Source organism: Oncorhynchus tshawytscha, linkage group LG14 (genome assembly GCF_018296145.1).
Source record: "Oncorhynchus tshawytscha isolate Ot180627B linkage group LG14, Otsh_v2.0, whole genome shotgun sequence".
NCBI lineage: Eukaryota > Metazoa > Chordata > Actinopteri > Salmoniformes > Salmonidae > Oncorhynchus > Oncorhynchus tshawytscha.
The window spans coordinates 1,850,650-1,868,065 of NC_056442.1; the positions used below are offsets into that span (position 1 = coordinate 1,850,650).

At 44.1% G+C, this 17,416-nt stretch overlaps 1 protein-coding gene across 2 annotated transcripts in view; it reads left to right on the forward strand.

The window, feature by feature from the left end:
- The window catches only part of LOC121838794 (fibroblast growth factor 14-like), an 82,361-nt gene that overhangs the window by 48,390 nt on the left and 16,555 nt on the right, over positions 1 to 17,416 (forward strand). The window contains exon 1 of one of the 2 annotated variants that reach the window (XM_042296748.1): positions 11,876 to 12,080. The exons of the other annotated variant lie outside the window; for it this stretch is intronic. Within the exon in view, the coding sequence (XP_042152682.1) occupies positions 11,891 to 12,080 (190 nt within the window). The 5' untranslated portion in view covers positions 11,876 to 11,890. Of the gene's footprint in view, positions 1 to 11,875; positions 12,081 to 17,416 lie in introns of those variants that run through there. 2 annotated transcript variants of the gene reach the window in all.

The following is a 17,416-nucleotide window of genomic DNA, read 5'->3' on the forward strand; positions in this document are numbered from 1 at the left end:
CAGAGAGGTTACTGACTGGATGGTGAATGACAGCCCCCATGTTACAGAGAGGTTACTGACTGGATGGTGAATGACAGCCCCCATGTTACAGAGAGGTTACTGACTGGATGGTGAATGACAGCCCCCATGTTACAGAGAGGTTACTGACTGGATGGTGACAATGACAGTTACTGACTGGATGGTGAATGACAGCCCCCATGTTACAGAGAGGTTACTGACTGGATGGGTGAATGACAGGGTGGGATGGGAATGGGAGGGAGGGGGATGGGTAGTTTGGTTTGGACATTCAGTGCTTCAGATAGTCTTTTTATAGCAACGATACTCAGCCTAGTTCCCTGGCTGAGAGGAACAGGACGGAGAGGAAGTGGAAGAGGAGGGAGAGGAAGAGGAGGGAGCGTAAAGGGAAGAGGAGGGAGAGGAAGAGGCTTCGCTCCAGCCTGTTAAATCAGAAATAGTTTAAATTTGACAGTAACTCTCTCTCGCTCTCTCTCAATTCAATTAAATTCAAGGGGCTTTACTGGCATGGGAAACATATGTTAAAATTTCCAAACCAAGTGAAGTAGATATTATCCAAAAGTTAAATAAACAATAAAAATGAACAGTAAACATTACACTCACAGAAGTTCCAAAAGAATAAATACATTACAAATGTCATATATATATATATATATATATATATATATATATATATATATATATATATATATATAATATGACATTTGTAATGTTGTAACGATGTGCAAATGGTTAAAGTTCAAAAGGGAAAATAAATCAACTTAAAATGGTTTGCATTTACAGTGGTGTTTGTTCTTCACTGGTTGCCCTTTTCTTGTTGTAACAGGACACACATCTTGCTGCTGTGATGGCACACTGTAGAATTTCACCCAGTAGATATGGGAGTTTATCAAAATTGGATTTGTTTTCAAATTGTTTGTGGATCTGTGTAATCTGAGGGAAATATGTATCTCTAATATGGTCATATATTGGGCAGGAGGTTAGGACGTGCAGCTCAGTTTCCACCTCATTGTGTGGGCGGTTATGCACATAGCCTGTCTTCTCTTGAGAGCCAGGTCTGTCTATGGCGGCCTTTCTCAATAGCAAGGCTATGCCCACTAAGTTTGTACACAGTCAAAGCTTTCCTTAAGTTTTGGTCATTCACAGTGGTCAGGTATTCTGCCACTGTGTACTCACTGTTTAGGGCCAACTAGCATTCTAGTTTGCTCTGTTGTTTTGTTAATTCTTTCCAATATGTCAAGTAATTATATTTTTGTTTTCTCATGATTTGGTTGGGTCTAATTGTGTTGCTGTCCTGGGGCTCTGTTTGTGATTGTGAACAGAGCCCCAGGACCAGCTTGCTTAGGGGACTCTTCTCTAGGTTCATCTCTCTGTAGGTGATGGCTTTGTTATGGAAGGTTTGGGAATCACTTCCTTTTACATATGTGGTTGTAGAATTTATCGTTAACAGCTTTGTGGAAGTTACCTGTGGCGCTGATGTTTAGGCCAAGGTATGTGTAGTTTTTTGTGTGCTCTAGGGCAATGGTGTCTAAATGGAATTTGTATTTGTGGTCCTGGAGACTGGACCTTTTTTGGAACACCATTATTTTTGTCTTACTGAGATTTATTGTCAGGGCCCAGGTCTGTCAGGGCCCAGGTCTGGCAGAATCTGTGCAGAAGATATAGGTGCTGCTGTAGGCCCTCCTTGGTTGGGGACAGAAGCACCAGATCATCAGCAAACAGTAGACATTTGACTTCAGATTCTAGTAGGGTGAGGCCGGGTGCTATAAACTTTTCTAGTGCCCTCGCCAATTCGTTGATATATATGGGTGGGGCTTAAGCTGCATCCCTGTCTCACCCCATGGCCCTGTGGGAAGAAATATGTGTGTTTTTGCCTATTTTAACCACACACTTGTTGTTTGTATACATGGATTTTATAATGTTGTATGTTTATCCCCCAACACCACTTTCCATCAATTTGTATAGCAGACCCTCATGCCAAATTGAGTCAAAGCCTTTTTTTAAATCAACAAAGCATGAGAAGACTTTGCCTATGTTTTGGTTTGTTTGTCAATTAGGGTGTGCTGGGTGAATATGTGTTCTGTCGTAAGATAATTTGGTAAAAAGCCAATTTGACATTTGCTCAGTACATTGTTTTCACTGAGGAAATGTATGAGTCTGCTGTTAATGATAATGCAGAGGATTTCCCCAAGGTTTCTGTTGACGCATATCCCACGGTAGTTATTGGGGTCAAATTTGTCTCCACTTTTGTGGATTGGGGTGATCAGTCCTTGGTTCCAAATATTGATGAAGATGCCAGAGCTAAAGATCATGTTAAAGAGTTTTAGTAAGGCCAGTTGGAATTTGTTGTCTGTATATTTGATAATTCCATTGAGGATACCATCAACACCACAGGCCTTTTTTGGTTGGAGGGTTTTTATTTTGTCCTGTAGTTCATTCCAGGTAATTGGAGAATCAATCCAGTAGGCTCTGGTAGTCTGTAATAGTTTATTCAAAGATTTGTATTTGATCATGTACGTATATGTTTTTGCTGTTTGTTCTTTGTTATAGAGCCAAAAAGATTGGAGAAGTGGTTTACCCATACATCTCCATTTTGGATAGATAATTATTTGTGTTGTTGTTTGTTTAGAGTTTTCCAATTTTCCCAGAAGTTGTTCGATTCTATGGATTCTTCAATTACATTGAGCTGATTTCTGACAGGCCTTTCCTTCTTTTTCCGTAGTGTATTTCTGTATTGTTTTAGTGATTCACCATAGTGAAGGTGTAGACTCAGGTTTTCTGGGTCTCCATGTTTTTGGTTGGACAGGATTCTCAATGCCTTTCTTAGATTTTTGCATTCTTCATCAAACCATTTGTCATTGTTGTTCATTTTCTTCGGTTTTCTGTTTGAAATTTTTAGAATAGATAGGGAAGCTGAGCGGTCAAATATACTGTTAACATTTTCTACAGCCAAATTTACACCTTCACTATTAGGTTTCCACACAACATTCCTTCTATCTATAGCATTTCTTAATATTACTCAGTTCCTTTGGCTTTGATGCATCATGATTGAGTATTGCTCTGTTCAAGTGGACTGTGATTTTGCTGTGGTCTGATAAGGGTGTCAGTGGGCTGACTGTGAACGCTCTGAGAGACACTGGGTTGAGGTCAGTGATAAAGTAGTCTACAGTACTACTGCCAAGAGATGAGCTATAGGTGTAACTACCATAGGAGTCTCCTCGAAGCCTACCATTGACTTTGTACATACCCAGCGTGCGACAGAGCTGCAGGAGTTGTGACCCGTTTTTGTTGGTTATGTTGTCATAGTTGTGCCTAGGGGTGCATATGGGAATGCTGTCACCTCCAGGCAGGTGTTTGTCTCCCTGTGTGCTGAAGGGGTCAGGTTCTAATATTTATATATTTCACCTTTATTTAACCAGGTAGGCCAGTTGAGAACAAGTTGTCATTTACAACTGCGTCCTGGCCAAGATAAAGCAAAGCAGTGCAACAAAAACCAACACAGAGTTACACATAGGATAAACAAACATACAGTCAATAACACAATAGAAAAATCTATATACAGTGTGTGCAAATGGAGTAAGGAGGTAAGGCAATAAATAGGCCATGAAAGCAAAGTAATTACAATGTAGCAAATTAACACAGAAGTGATAGATCTGCAGATGATGATGTGCACTAAGTGACCTGAGGTTGGGGGGCACTAGAGATATGTGACCACTTGGTGGTGTCACAGGTACAGACATAGCCTTGTGGTACAGGTACAGACATAGCCTCGTGGTACAGGTACAGACATAGCCTCGTGGTACAGGTACAGACATAGCCTTGTGGTACAGATACAGGCATAGCTTTGTGGTACAGATACAGACATAGCCTTGTAGTACAGGTACAGACATAGCCTTGTTGTACAGATACAGACATAGCCTTGTGTCACAGGTACAGACATAGCCTTGTGGTACAGGTACATACATAGCCTTGTGGTACAGATACAGACATAGCCTTGTGGTACAGGTACAGACATAGCCTCATGGTACAGGTACAGACATAGCGTTGTGGTACAGATACAGACAAAGCCTTGTGGTACAGATACAGACATAGCCTCGTGGTACAGATACAGACATAGCCTCGTGGTATAGGTACAGACATAGCATTGTGGTACAGGTACAGACATAGCCTTGTGGTACAGATACAGACATAGCCTCGTGGTATAGATACAGACATAGCCTCGTGGTACAGGTACAGACATAGCCTTGTGGTACAGGTACATACATAGCCTTGTGGTACAGATACAGACATAGCCTCGTGGTACAGGTACAGACATAGCCTCATGGTACAGGTACAGACATAGCGTTGTGGTACAGATACAGACAAAGCCTTGTGGTACAGATACAGACATAGCCTCGTGGTACAGGTACAGACATAGCCTTGTGGTACAGGTACAGACATAGCCTTGTGGTACAGATACAGACATAGCCTCGTGGTACAGGTACAGACATAGCCTCATGGTACAGGTACAGACATAGCAGTGTGGTACAGATATAGACATAGCCTCGTGGTACAGGTACAGACATAGCCTTGTGGTACAGGTACAGACATAGCCTTGTGGTACAGATACAGACATAGCCTCATGGTATAGATACAGACATAGCCTCATGGTACAGGTACAGACATAGCCTTGTGGTACAGATAAATACATAGCCTCGTGGTACAGATACAGACATAGCCTCGTGGTACAGGTACAGACATATCCTTGTGGTATAGGTACAGACATAGCCTCGTGGTACAGGTACAGACATAGCCTCGTGGTACAGATACAGACATAGCCTCATGGTACAGGTACAGACATAGCCTCGTGGTACAGGTACAGACATAGCCTTGTGGTACAGATACAGACATAGCCTCGTGGTACAGATACAGACATAGCCTCGTGGTACAGGTACAGACATAGCCTTGTGGTATAGATACAGACATAGCCTCGTGGTACAGGTACAGACATAGCCTTGTGGTACAGGTACAGACATAGCCTTGTGGTACAGATACATACATAGCCTTGTGGTACAGATACAGACATAGCCTCGTGGTACAGGTACAGACTTAGCCTCATGGTACAGGTACAGACATAGCGTTGTGGTACAGATACAGACAAAGCCTTGTGGTACAGATACAGACATAGCCTTGTGGTACAGATACAGACATAGCCTTGTGGTATAGATACAAACATAGCCTCATGGTACAGGTACAGACATAGCCTTGTGGTACAGGTACAGACATAGCCTTGTGGTACAGGTACAGACATAGCCTTGTGGTACAGATACAGACATAGCCTCGTGGTATAGGTACAGACATAGCCTCGTGGTACAGGTACAGACATAGCCTTGTGGTACAGGTACAGACATAGCCTTGTGGTACAGATACATACATAGCCTCGTGGTACAGGTACAGACATAGCCTTGTGGTACAGGTACAGACATAGCCTCGTGGAGGTACAGACATAGCCTCGTGGTACAGGTACAGACATAGCCTTGTGGTACAGGTACAGACATAGCCTTGTGGTACAGATACATACATAGCCTTGTGGTACAGATACAGACATAGCCTCGTGGTACAGGTACAGACTTAGCCTCATGGTACAGGTACAGACATAGCGTTGTGGTACAGATACAGACAAAGCCTTGCGGTACAGATACAGACATAGCCTTGTGGTACAGATACAGACATAGCCTCGTGGTACAGGTACAGACATAGCCTTGTGGTACAGGTACAGACATAGCCTCGTGGTACAGGTACAGACATAGCCTTGTGGTACAGGTACAGACATAGCCTCATGGTACAGGTACAGACATAGCAGTGTGGTACAGGTACAGACATAGCCTCGTGGTACAGGTACAGACATAGCCTTGTGGTACAGGTACAGACATAGCCTTGTGGTACAGATACAGACATAGCCTCATGGTATAGATACAGACATAGCCTCATGGTACAGGTACAGACATAGCAGTGTGGTACAGATACAGACATAGCCTCGTGGTACAGGTACAGACATAGCCTTGTGGTACAGGTACAGACATAGCCTTGTGGTACAGGTACAGACATAGCCTTGTGGTACAGATACAGACATAGCCTCGTGGTATAGATACAGACATAGCCTCATGGTACAGGTACAGACATAGCCTTGTGGTACAGGTACAGACATAGCCTTGTGGTACAGATACAGACATAGCCTTGTGGTACAGATACAGACATAGCCTTGTTGTACAGATACAGACATAGCCTTGTTGTACAGATACAGACATAGCCTCGTGGTATAGATACAGACATAGCCTCGTGGTACAGGTACAGACATAGCCTTGTGGTACAGATACAGACATAGCCTTGTGGTACAGATACAGACATAGCCTTGTGGTACAGGTACAGACATAGCCTTGTCTGAGTGTGCATGCGTATGTGTGTGTGTTTGTGTGTGAGAGCAAGCTAGTTAACACAAGGAGTTGGGAGGAGGGATGCTGCAAAGTAACCTGAATGCCTGTGGAGTTAGAGTAGCATTCAAGTCTCTATTATTTAACATGTCCTGTGTTTATGCTGTTCAAAACCTTTTTCAACCTCTTCACTGCTTTTACACTGGTGTAGAAAGAAAAGCTTTTTGGGGTTACTTGGTGCATATTCAGTCATCAGAAGTGTCTCTGTTAATCTGTTTGGCGTTTTCAACATCTTGTTAGTTAGATATTCTGTGTCATTGCAAGGTTACAAGAGATGTGAGGTTGGTGAAAATGAAGCATCCACTCCACAAAATAAATGTTGAATAAAAAATGATGCTATTTTTATTTTTGTCTGTTTGTGTCTGGTTATTGTTGGGTCCATGGTAGTGTTCTTTCCCTTTGCATCCTATGTTTCTCTGTGTATTCAGCTGGAATACTAATCTAAGGTCAGTTTGGCATCCCGTAATCACCTATAGATCACTTGTTGTGGGCTAATATTGACACTTTTGTCTGTAGCCTGACCATTACCCCTGACTCCTCCCATATAGAACATTCCAATATTCCCATTGTCTACTGCCCAGAGGTTCCTCATAGTTATTCACCAGATGTTACCTAGGCAACAGAGGGGTTGCACTGCAGGAGGACTGTCCCAGCTTCATCAACCGAGATATGTGTGTGTGTGTGTGTGTGTGTGTGTGTGTGTGTGTGTGTGTGTGTGTGTGTGTGTGTGTGTGTGTGTGTGTGTGTGTGTGTGTGTGTGTGTGTGTGTGTGCGCGCGCTGTGACTCAGCACATCAGTATGCAAAAGAGAGATGGTTATCCCTCCACACCCCCACAGGGAAACCTGTAGAAGCTCTGACGTGTTTACTTCTCCCTCTCTCTCTTCTTTTTATCTCGCTCTCCTTCTCTTCCTCCTTCCATGCACTGTCTTCCTTCTCTCCATCCCTCTCTTCCTTCTCTTTCTGAGTCTTGAATCATTTGCAAACACCCCTCTCTCTTTCTCTCCCTCTATCTGCCTCTCTTCCTCCCTCTCTCCCCTGCCCACCTATGACTCACACCCAAGGGGATACCTTCATTAGCAGAGTAATTGATTGTGCTTTTCATTTTCACTAAATGTCTTGTTCCGCTAACAAATATAATGGCCTTTTCTGTTGTATACTAGTTTTGTATAACGGTCTAGTTGTCATTCTCTGATGAACACACCTACAGTATTAATAACTCCTAGGGTGTTATTCATTCACTATGATTAAGTTTCCATTCATACTATGATATATCAGCTTAGACTAGCATTCTGTACAGAGAGAATAAAGAGAGGAGGATGGAGAGAGTGAGGGGGAAGAGTGCTGTGCTCCTGTGTTACCTATGGAGGGAGCTCTCCTCTCCTCTGCAGAAAACAAAATATCCCTTTCTCTTTATCCTTCTCTGCCCTTTTTTCCGATAACCTCATTCGGAAGGATGTAAAAGGAAAGGATGCAGGACAAAGAAATATATAGCATACACACATAAACAGTCCTACAGACAGGATGATCAGCTAATGTATTGATTTAAATGTGGAAGATAACTCCCCTAGGGATATAACACAGCAGCTTCTCTAAATAATCTCCCTCTCTTTCTCTTTCTCTCTCTCTCTCATTCTTTTTCACACACTCATCTGCATATGTAGTAATGAGGCCCTTTGGCATAGAGAGATAGATAGATAGATAGAGAGAGAGAGAGAGAGAGAGAGAGAGAGAGAGAGAGAGAGAGAGATGAGAGGAGAGAAAGAGAGAGAGAGGAAGAGAGAGAGAGTGTTTTAGAGTGTTTTTAAACATTTGTTCCACTCTTATTCACTACATAGACAGGGAAGGGGGTTTTGGGAGGAAGGGGGTGAACGTTTCCTTTTGAAGGTTTTTTTAAATATTGAAATGAGGAGAAAGGATTTTTATGTAAATGTAGTCAGGAAGCTTTGATTTATTAATGATCCTCAACAGCAGTTGACCTGGATAAAAACATCAGCACAAAGACAACAAGATGTTTTATTTCCATTCCCCACTGTGCAATGTGTGTGTGTGTGTGTGTGTGTGTGTGTGTGTGTGTGTGTGTGTGTGTGTGTGTGTGTGTGTGTGTGTGTGTGTGTGCACTACAATCAGTAAGAAGATTTAAATAGATGTAGCCCTCTTTCTGCTTGAAGTTCTCTGGTCAACCACATGTGTAGCGTTATGAACATGTGGCGATAGAGCATTTGGGACAGGCAGTGTGCGGGTTGGTATTTATTCATATTACACCAAGTTATGGGATGCCATACACCAGGTCTGACCATATGGCCAGTAAGTACTGTAGTGTGAAAAGACCTGTTGGTAAGTAGGCTGTGGTACCATAACCCTATAGGCCTACAGAGTAACTGGAGAGGATTCAATGAGATAGATTTCATGCAACCTGCACCTTACTGTGTTGCAGCAGAGGATGATTAGATGCACAACAGCGGTAAGAGTCAACTCTTGGACTGCTTATTACAAGCGCCTTCTTTTTCTGAACAGTCTGGCGCCCCCAAGCGGTCAAATCCAGCTTTACTTTATTTTTCGGCAACCCAATCCTTTGCTGTAGGCTGAATGAAGCTGGAGCTCTCCTGCAGGTTTTTAGCCTTTTTGAACGTCATCAGATTTGAAAAGTCTATGCCTTCTGAATTTTGGAAAAGTAAATTCTGTTTCGTTGTAATATTAATGTCAATGGCTTGTAACTGTCACGGAGAATCACATCGAATTCTCATTCTTCTGTGAGTCTGTGGTCGGGAACACAACGTGCAGGAAACCCACCGGATCTACCCGCAGAGGCAGCCACTGACCTGAGCTCCGTAGGCCTTTCATTTATTAAACTGAAAACGGGGCGGGTGTACAGTTCAGAGCACTCCGGCTGACTACCGTATCTCTCCTGTGAATCGACGCTGGTTCATGCATTTTTAAAACTTTAATTCTGCCACCAAAGCCGATACAGATTCAAGAAAGTGCCTCACTAAGCTAAACGCGATTGAAAATGTGCCAAACTGTTTGTCTTGAATGAATGGTTTTGACCAGATGATTTAATTCGTGGGAGAGAGAGACCAACTGTAGATGGCTCTGTAGAGTTTCAATTCCTTTATTGAAATGTAACAACAATCCTCGGGAAGCACATTGAAACAACCTACCACAGTGGATAACCTCCCATGAAGGAGGTATTCTCACGTTTGGGTTGAAAATATTTAGTCAATTAAAACTTGAATTAATCCGGGATGAAGCCCCATTGAGATCACGCATCACTGCTTCAATGGGGACCTTTCCAGACTTGTCCCTTTTCCAGGCAGCATACTGCATAGACACTCTTCTACCCGGGAAGACGATGACTCACTCACTACGTTTAAATTGTTTATGACCTGGTTAAAAATAGGCTAGTTTGCAGTTTGGTTAACATTATGAGGAAAAAAAACAGTTAGTTTTGAGATATTTTCACGTGGATTATTTATAGGCTACTCCTCAACTCAGGGGTCATGTTTACTCACAGCTCAGCCGCAGACAGCATGCGATTGGTGGAACTGTAGGCCGCGGTCGCTGCCCATGGTGCTGAAATAAGACGTGGCTTTGCTCCGGTCAGAAGATCTGCCCTCCCATGTTATTAATGAATTCAACTGACCAAAAGGATCAACTTTCCCTCAATTTTACAGCCCATCGATTCGTTTAATTGAATTATAGATACCATAACACGGACTATTTTGCCATTTTGATTTAAGTTTTAATGCCGTCTTTTATGGATTGTGTCTCAATGATTGTGTTGGGGGATATAAGGGGGAAAACACTTCTCCATACTCCCGTGTTTTTGGACATGACTCAATGCAGGAATACAGGAGTGGCGCTGACTGGGATCTCTTTACAGGTGCACGTGATACTTCTAGGCCTATACTAAAGAACATTGAATAGCTAATTAAACCTTTTGGGGACGTTCTCCACTTGACAATGTGCTGGGTCTCTATCTTTCATCTGATCAAGATTAACATCAGATGAGGTGTAAACATTCTCAACGTTGGCTATACAGTTACATGTCTATCTCCGGCTCGGTGTCTGCTTCTGGTGAAATATACAACACGATATATCAATCAGTGTCCGGATGGTGTATACAATGTATTAGCAACAGTTGGAGTTGGAGTAAGACAGTATACAGTATACTCAAGTTTCAGGCGGTGTCTAGTGCTAATGGTTACGTTTATGCGGAGGGCGTTCACTCGCTTGTGGTCATTTATATGGTATTTCTTTCCGAACGGTTTCTCCAGAACGAGGGGGCTTTGGTCTGACGCACAGACTCTTGTTTTCATCTGAATGGTCTGGCTGTTCCCGTTTCCTTTGATTGCTGAGTTGAAGGAGAGCGTTTGATGTAGCCTACCTTTTTTCACCCCTTATTCATATCTGAAAGCAATTCATGAGCCAACAGGAGTCGTGTCCTGTCCCCTTTCCCTTCTCACGGAGGAAAAACAGTCCCGACGTGCTGGATGAAGTTTCTGAAGCGTGAAATAAAATTGCGTCACCATTTTACCTGATGCAGAGAAGTTCCTCCGGGCCTTTTTTTATGACAAGATGATCATTATTAGTATTTAGTTATTTGATTCCAATCGTCCCGATTTGGTCATTGTGTGCTCCTCCGTTATTCGTTTCTGTTTTTTTCTATTTTTGGAGAAGAGACTGGCGGATTTGCATACGGACTTGGTGAATCTGTGCGCGCGAGGCAAGCATCACACACCTCTCTTCCAAGGAGCAAGCCCCACCCGGGCAGCGTCCGGGGCTTGCGTCCTTCACGAGATAATTACGTTAAAATCGCTCCGTATGTTTTTGAGAGTATGTCTGACAGACTCCTTTAGCGCGTGGCTTCAAATTCGCATGTTCACATTTTCGATAGGCTTGTTTTTTTTTGTCGATCACCGGTAGAAGACGGGAGGTAAGTCTAAACATTTTTGGACGAGGAGAAGAACGAAACCTTTCGACAATTATTTTCGTGTTTTTGGACTATGTGACATCAAACGTCACAGATATTTAATGATAAAATATGACCAAGTACGGATATCGGAAATGTTGTCAGTTTGGAAAACCTTCTTCTCTACAAGGATTCACGCAGTCAAATTCGAAATCATTTGACAACAACCGTGACAGGTTGTTAGTTGTTGAATGGCCATGATAAAATGACAACGCAATGTTCTGTATCCTCACCGAAATGTGGTATTTGGACTTGATTGCGTAGTGTCGAAATGTTTTTCTGACGGATAAAGAAGATACATTTTGTAGACACAACTATGGGGCTGTAGCTGCAGACCGAACATAATCGCTTGTTGTTCCGTCTGCGCTCGGTGCCCAACGGGAAACGGGGAACGGGCTTTGTGTTTCCTTTTCCCCGGGTTGTTTCGGTTGAGACATGGCAGCTATTGCCAGCGGTTTGATACGACAGAAGAGACAGGCACGGGAACAACAAGTCCACCGGCCGACGCCACACCGACGGAGGCGAAGCCCCAACAAGAATAAAGGACTTTGTAACGGGAATTTGGTCGACATCTTCTCCAAAGTGAGAATCTTCGGCTTGAAGAAGAGAAGGCTACGGAGACAAGGTGTGGGCTGAGCGGAAAGCGCGGGAGACGCATGGACACGTTACCGTTGTCATTATGCGCGAGGGAGAGAGCAGCCTTACGTTACCTCCAACGGTTCAATAGTTTACCCCGACATGCATTAATAAAAACAGGTAGTTAACGAAAGTAGCCTAAGCAGTGTGGCCGGTAAGTTGGACCACAATGCTGTTTCATTCCTTACAAATATAGTTATTGTGATAACATTGACGCTCTCGTCCTCTCGACAAGGCTTCAAATTACGCATTTGAATTAGCCTAGGAGTTGAGACTAAAGTGGGAAAATAACGATTTCTAGCCTAATCTTTCATTGATTGGTTTACTGCTGATTGCCTTTCTGAGTGAAGGGTTTGAGTCGGACAAAATCGATGTTACAGTTAGGTGTTACATACAGATTCAAATATGTTTGATGGGTGGATAGGTGAATCAGGTTGCCGTATTAAATATCTCACCAAACAGTTGGCTATTTTATAGGTATTTTTCACAGAACTTGAATCAGGTTGAGTCAAAGAACAGACAGCTTTTGAAACGTAGTCTATTGAATTTGACATATCTTGATTCATACATACAGTATAGCTGACACCACCAATATACGAAAATGACATCATGACAAGCTCTGTATGGCAGGGGGTAACTGGCATGACTGGTCTCAGGAGAGAGAGAGAGCGGGTGACTGACTGTGAGCGCAGCAACCTCAGTCAAGTGACAGCCATTTTGTCAAAGCCAATGACATTCAGTGCAACCTGTGGCCTTATAGATGGGGTGCATGCATGTAGAACACAGTACAGTCTGAGACACATGCTGTGTGTGTGTGTGTGTGTGTGTGTGTGTGTGTGTGTGTGTGTGTAGTTGAGGGGAGTTGCCTCAAGCATCCTGTCAAAAATGAAATATGAATTCAGGGTTTCTTAACCTGGAGTGAGCAGGGGGTAAGAGGAACGAGAGGAGGAGGAGAGGTGTGAAGGGAGAGAGAGAGGAGGAGGAGGAGAGTAAGGAGAGGTGGGGTGGAGGAGGAAAGGGGAAAGGATGAGAGGGATTGAAGGAAGAAGAGAGGGGAAGAGTGGGAGAAAAGGAGAATAATGAAAGAGGGGAGGGCAGAGAAAGAAAGAAAGAGGAGATGGACGGAGGAAGAGAAGGATGAAAAGGGGAGGAGAGGCAGTGAAGGAAGAAGGGAAGAGAAGAGTAGAGAAGGATGGAAGGTGGGATAGAAGGAATGGTGCTTTGATCTGTTGAACATCTCTTTTGATCCCGATTCATTTTTCAGTAAGACAGAGAAAAGGTCATGTCTGGTTTGATTCCAGAAGGAACTACTGCCCCCCTCCCTCTCCCCCTCTCTCCCCCCTCCCTCCCCCCCTCTCCGTCCTTCATCTACCATTTTCTCTCCAGGGTCTCCTCTGTTTATGATGATACAGTACATCTCTCTATCTGAATCTCTTTTCCAAATCTCTAGTCTCCCCCATCTGCTTTCTGAACATTCTCAACCATCTAAATGAACAAGAGCAGTTCTAGGAGGCTGGAGTCATTCTGATACACTCTCAGCTGACGTGTTGGGATATAAGAATTCTCAGAATGTAAAGATGAAAACTTCTGTGGTATCCCTATCTGATATCTGAGAGAGTTTACAGGGCTGTGTGTGTGTGTGTGTGTGTGTGTGTGTGTGTGTGTGTGTGTGTGTGTGTGTGTGTGTGTGTGTGTTGGAGGGGAGGTATAATCCATTACTCTTATCCCTCAGATTGTGATGGTGATGTTTAGACAGTCCCCTCTCCCTTCTTCTCTCTCTTTCCTCTCTCCTCCTTCCTCCCTTACAACTTGTTTCCTCCACTACTCATCTCCATTCTCCCTCCTCCTCTCTCCTTCCACTATTCCCTCCCTCCCTCCCTCCCTCCCTCCCTCCCTCCCTCCCTCCCTCCCTCCCTCCCATTCCCTCCCTCCCTCCCTCCCTCCCTCCCTCCCTCCCTCCCTCCCTCCCTCCCTCCCTCCCTCCCTCCCTCCCTCCAGCTGTGGTAGCTTCTGGTTGAAGCCTGGCCATATATCCTCAGGCGAGAGCCTGTTTTTTCTCCTCTCCTCTCACCTTTCTTTTCTCCTCTCCTCTCCTCTCTACTCTCTTTTCTCCTCTCCTCTCACCTCTCTTTTCTCCTCTCCCCTCTCCTCTCTTTTCTCCTCTCCTCTCACCTCTCTTTTCTCCTCTCCTCTCTCCTCTCTTCTCCTCTCCTCTCGCCTCTCTTTTCTCCTCTCGCCTCTCTTTTCTCCTCTCCTCTCGCCTCTCTTTTCTCCTCTCCTCTCGCCTCTCTTTTCTCCTCTCCTCTCGCCTCTCTTTTCTCCTCTCCTCTCGCCTCTCTTTTCTCCTCTCCTCTCGCCTCTCTTTTCTCCTCTCCTCTCGCCTCTCTTTTCTCCTCTCCTCTCACCTCTCTTTTCTCCTCTCCTCTCGCCTCTCTTTTCTCCTCTCCTCTTGCCTCTCTTTTCTCCTCTCCTCTCGCCTCTCTTTTCTCCTCTCCTCTCACCTCTCTTTTCTCCTCTCCTCTCGCCTCTCTTTTCTCCTCTCCTCTTGCCTCTCTTTTCTCCTCTCCTCTCGCCTCTTTTCTCCTCTCCTCTCTCCTCTCTTTTCTCCTCTCCTCTCTCCTCTCTTTTCTCCTCTCCTCTCGCCTCTCTTTTCTCCTCTCGCCTCTCTTTTCTCCTCTACTCTCTCCTCTCTTTTCTCCTCTCCTCTCTCCTCTCTTTTCCCCTCTCCTCTCTCCTCTCTTTTCTCCTCTCTTTTCTCCTCTCCTCTTGCCTCTCTTTTCTCCTCTCCTATCGCCACTCTGACTGCGTGACTGGGTCTGAATCCTGGCGACACACACATAAGGTTTTCTGAAGGGCAAACATAGACTCTCCTCCTCCTTATCTATGCCTCTCTTCCCTCTTCCCATCTTTCCTTCTCTCTCTCTCCCTCTCTCTCATAGGTAATGTTCAAATACTGTGAAAAGCCACCCTCTCCTCTTCTGCTTCTTGAAGTAGTGTAAAATGTTACACCTTCTTTCAAGTAGTCACACATAGCAGAAATCAATCATTGGTCATAGAATCCCTAGTCCATGTATGTTACAGGAACGTCCACCATCTGTAGTTGCCCTGAGAGCCCATGTAGAGTCCATATATTCCTGATTTAGAGTAGCCTACCAATGATGACAACTACTGTAATGATTGCTCTCGTGCAATACAGAATCGTATGATATTGACATTTTGATTTATGGCGACAGGCATTATTCAATACATGTTCTATTCAATAGGTCGATATCATTTTGATTAAAATGATATGGATCCTCATGGGGAGGATAACCAGAGATTAGCGGTGTTGGAACAATGCAGACAAAGACGGGGAAATACCTTCCTCTGGATAAGCAGACAGGGACATTGGGATCAGGAGACTGTATCCATGGCAACCCAGACAAAGAGGGAATCCTGGACCAGTTTCCCTAGTAACAGACAGGATATGGGAATCTGGGAAAATGGGAATTTCTCCTCAGTAACACACAGCAGGTCAGTGAGGAAGGAAAGAGACCCTGCCTGTTGAAGCAGACAGAATTCCCAAAGTTAAGAAATACAATTCCGTTAGTAAGATTTATGGAAGCTTGGGAATTTTGTATTTGTTTTGGGTCGTCTTGACCATGTGATTCCATTGAAAAAGAGATACACTTTAGGAAAAGGGCTTTGTTTTTCCCCACATTCCATGTCATGTTTGACTGTGCAGCTTTGAACTGTGTAACGCTACAGAGGCTCAGGGAAACCAGACCCAGGATGAACCATCCATAAAGGAGGGTCTTTAGGAGAGTCTAGTTAAGGTACAGATGTGTGTTCCTGATACCCTCTCTGTCTCTGAGTGGAAGTCAATGGTCTGATAACACTCCTTCGTTTAACACTCATACGGAACAGGATTTCCATAAGGACACACACACACACACACACACACACACACACACACACACACACACACACACACACACACACACACACACACACACACACACACACACACACACCACACACACAGAGAGAGACTCATTAAGGTATTAGAGGAAGCCCTGACACACTTGATTAAACAGTGTTTAAATGGGTCTCTAAGTGAATCTGTACTGTTGAAGTCCTTCTAGAACATAATCTACACTACTCTCATCTCCTCCACCTCTATCTCCTCATCTCTACTCTGTTCTCATCTCATCTCCTCCACCTCTATCTCCTCATCTCTACTCTGTTCTCATCTCAGTGACTCCACCTCTATCTCCTCATCTCTACTCTGTTCTCATCTCAGTGACTCCACCTCTATCTACTCATCTCTACTCTGTTCTCATCTCAGTGACTCCACCTCTATCTCCTCATCTCTACTCTGTTCTCATCTCAGTGACTCCACCTCTATCTACTCATCTCTACTCTGTTCTCATCTCATCTCCTCCACCTCTATCTCCTCATCTCTACTCTGTTCTTATCTCAGTGACTCCACCTCTATCTCCTCATCTCTACTCTGTTCTTATCTCAGTGACTCCACCTCTATCTACTCATCTCTACTCATCTCAGTGACCACCTCTATCTCCTCATCTCTACTCTGTTCTCATCTCAGTGACTCCACCTCTATCTACTCATCTCTACTCATCTCAGTGACCACCTCTATCTACTCATCTTTACTCTGTTCTCTTCTCAGTGACTCCACCTCTATCTCCTCATCTCTACTCTGTTCTCATCTCAGTGACTCCACCTCTATCTACTCATATCTACTCTGTTCTCATCTCAGTGACTCCACCTCTATCTCCTCATCTCTACTCTGTTCTCATCTCAGTGACTCCACCTCTATCTACTCATATCTACTCTGTTCTCATCTCAGTGACACCACCTCTATCTCCTCATCTCTACTCTGTTCTCATCTCAGTGACTCCACCTCTATCTACTCATATCTACTCTGTTCTCATCTCAGTGACTCCACCTCTATCTCCTCATCTCTACTCTGTTCTCATCTCAGTGACTCCACCTCTATCTACTCATATCTACTCTGTTCTCATCTCAGTGACTCCACCTCTATCTCCTCATCTCTACTCTGTTCTCATCTCAGTGACTCCACCTCTTTCTCCTCATCTCTACTCTGTTCTCATCTCAGTGACTCCACCTCTATCTCCTCATCTCTACTCTGTTCTCATCTCAGTGACTCCACCTCTATCTCCTCATATCTCATCTCCTCCACCTCTATCTCCTCATCTCTACTCTGTTCTCATCTCAGTGACTCCACCTCTATCTCCTCATCTCTACTCTGTTCTCATCTCAGTGACTCCACCTCTATCTACTCATCTCTACTCTGTTCTCATC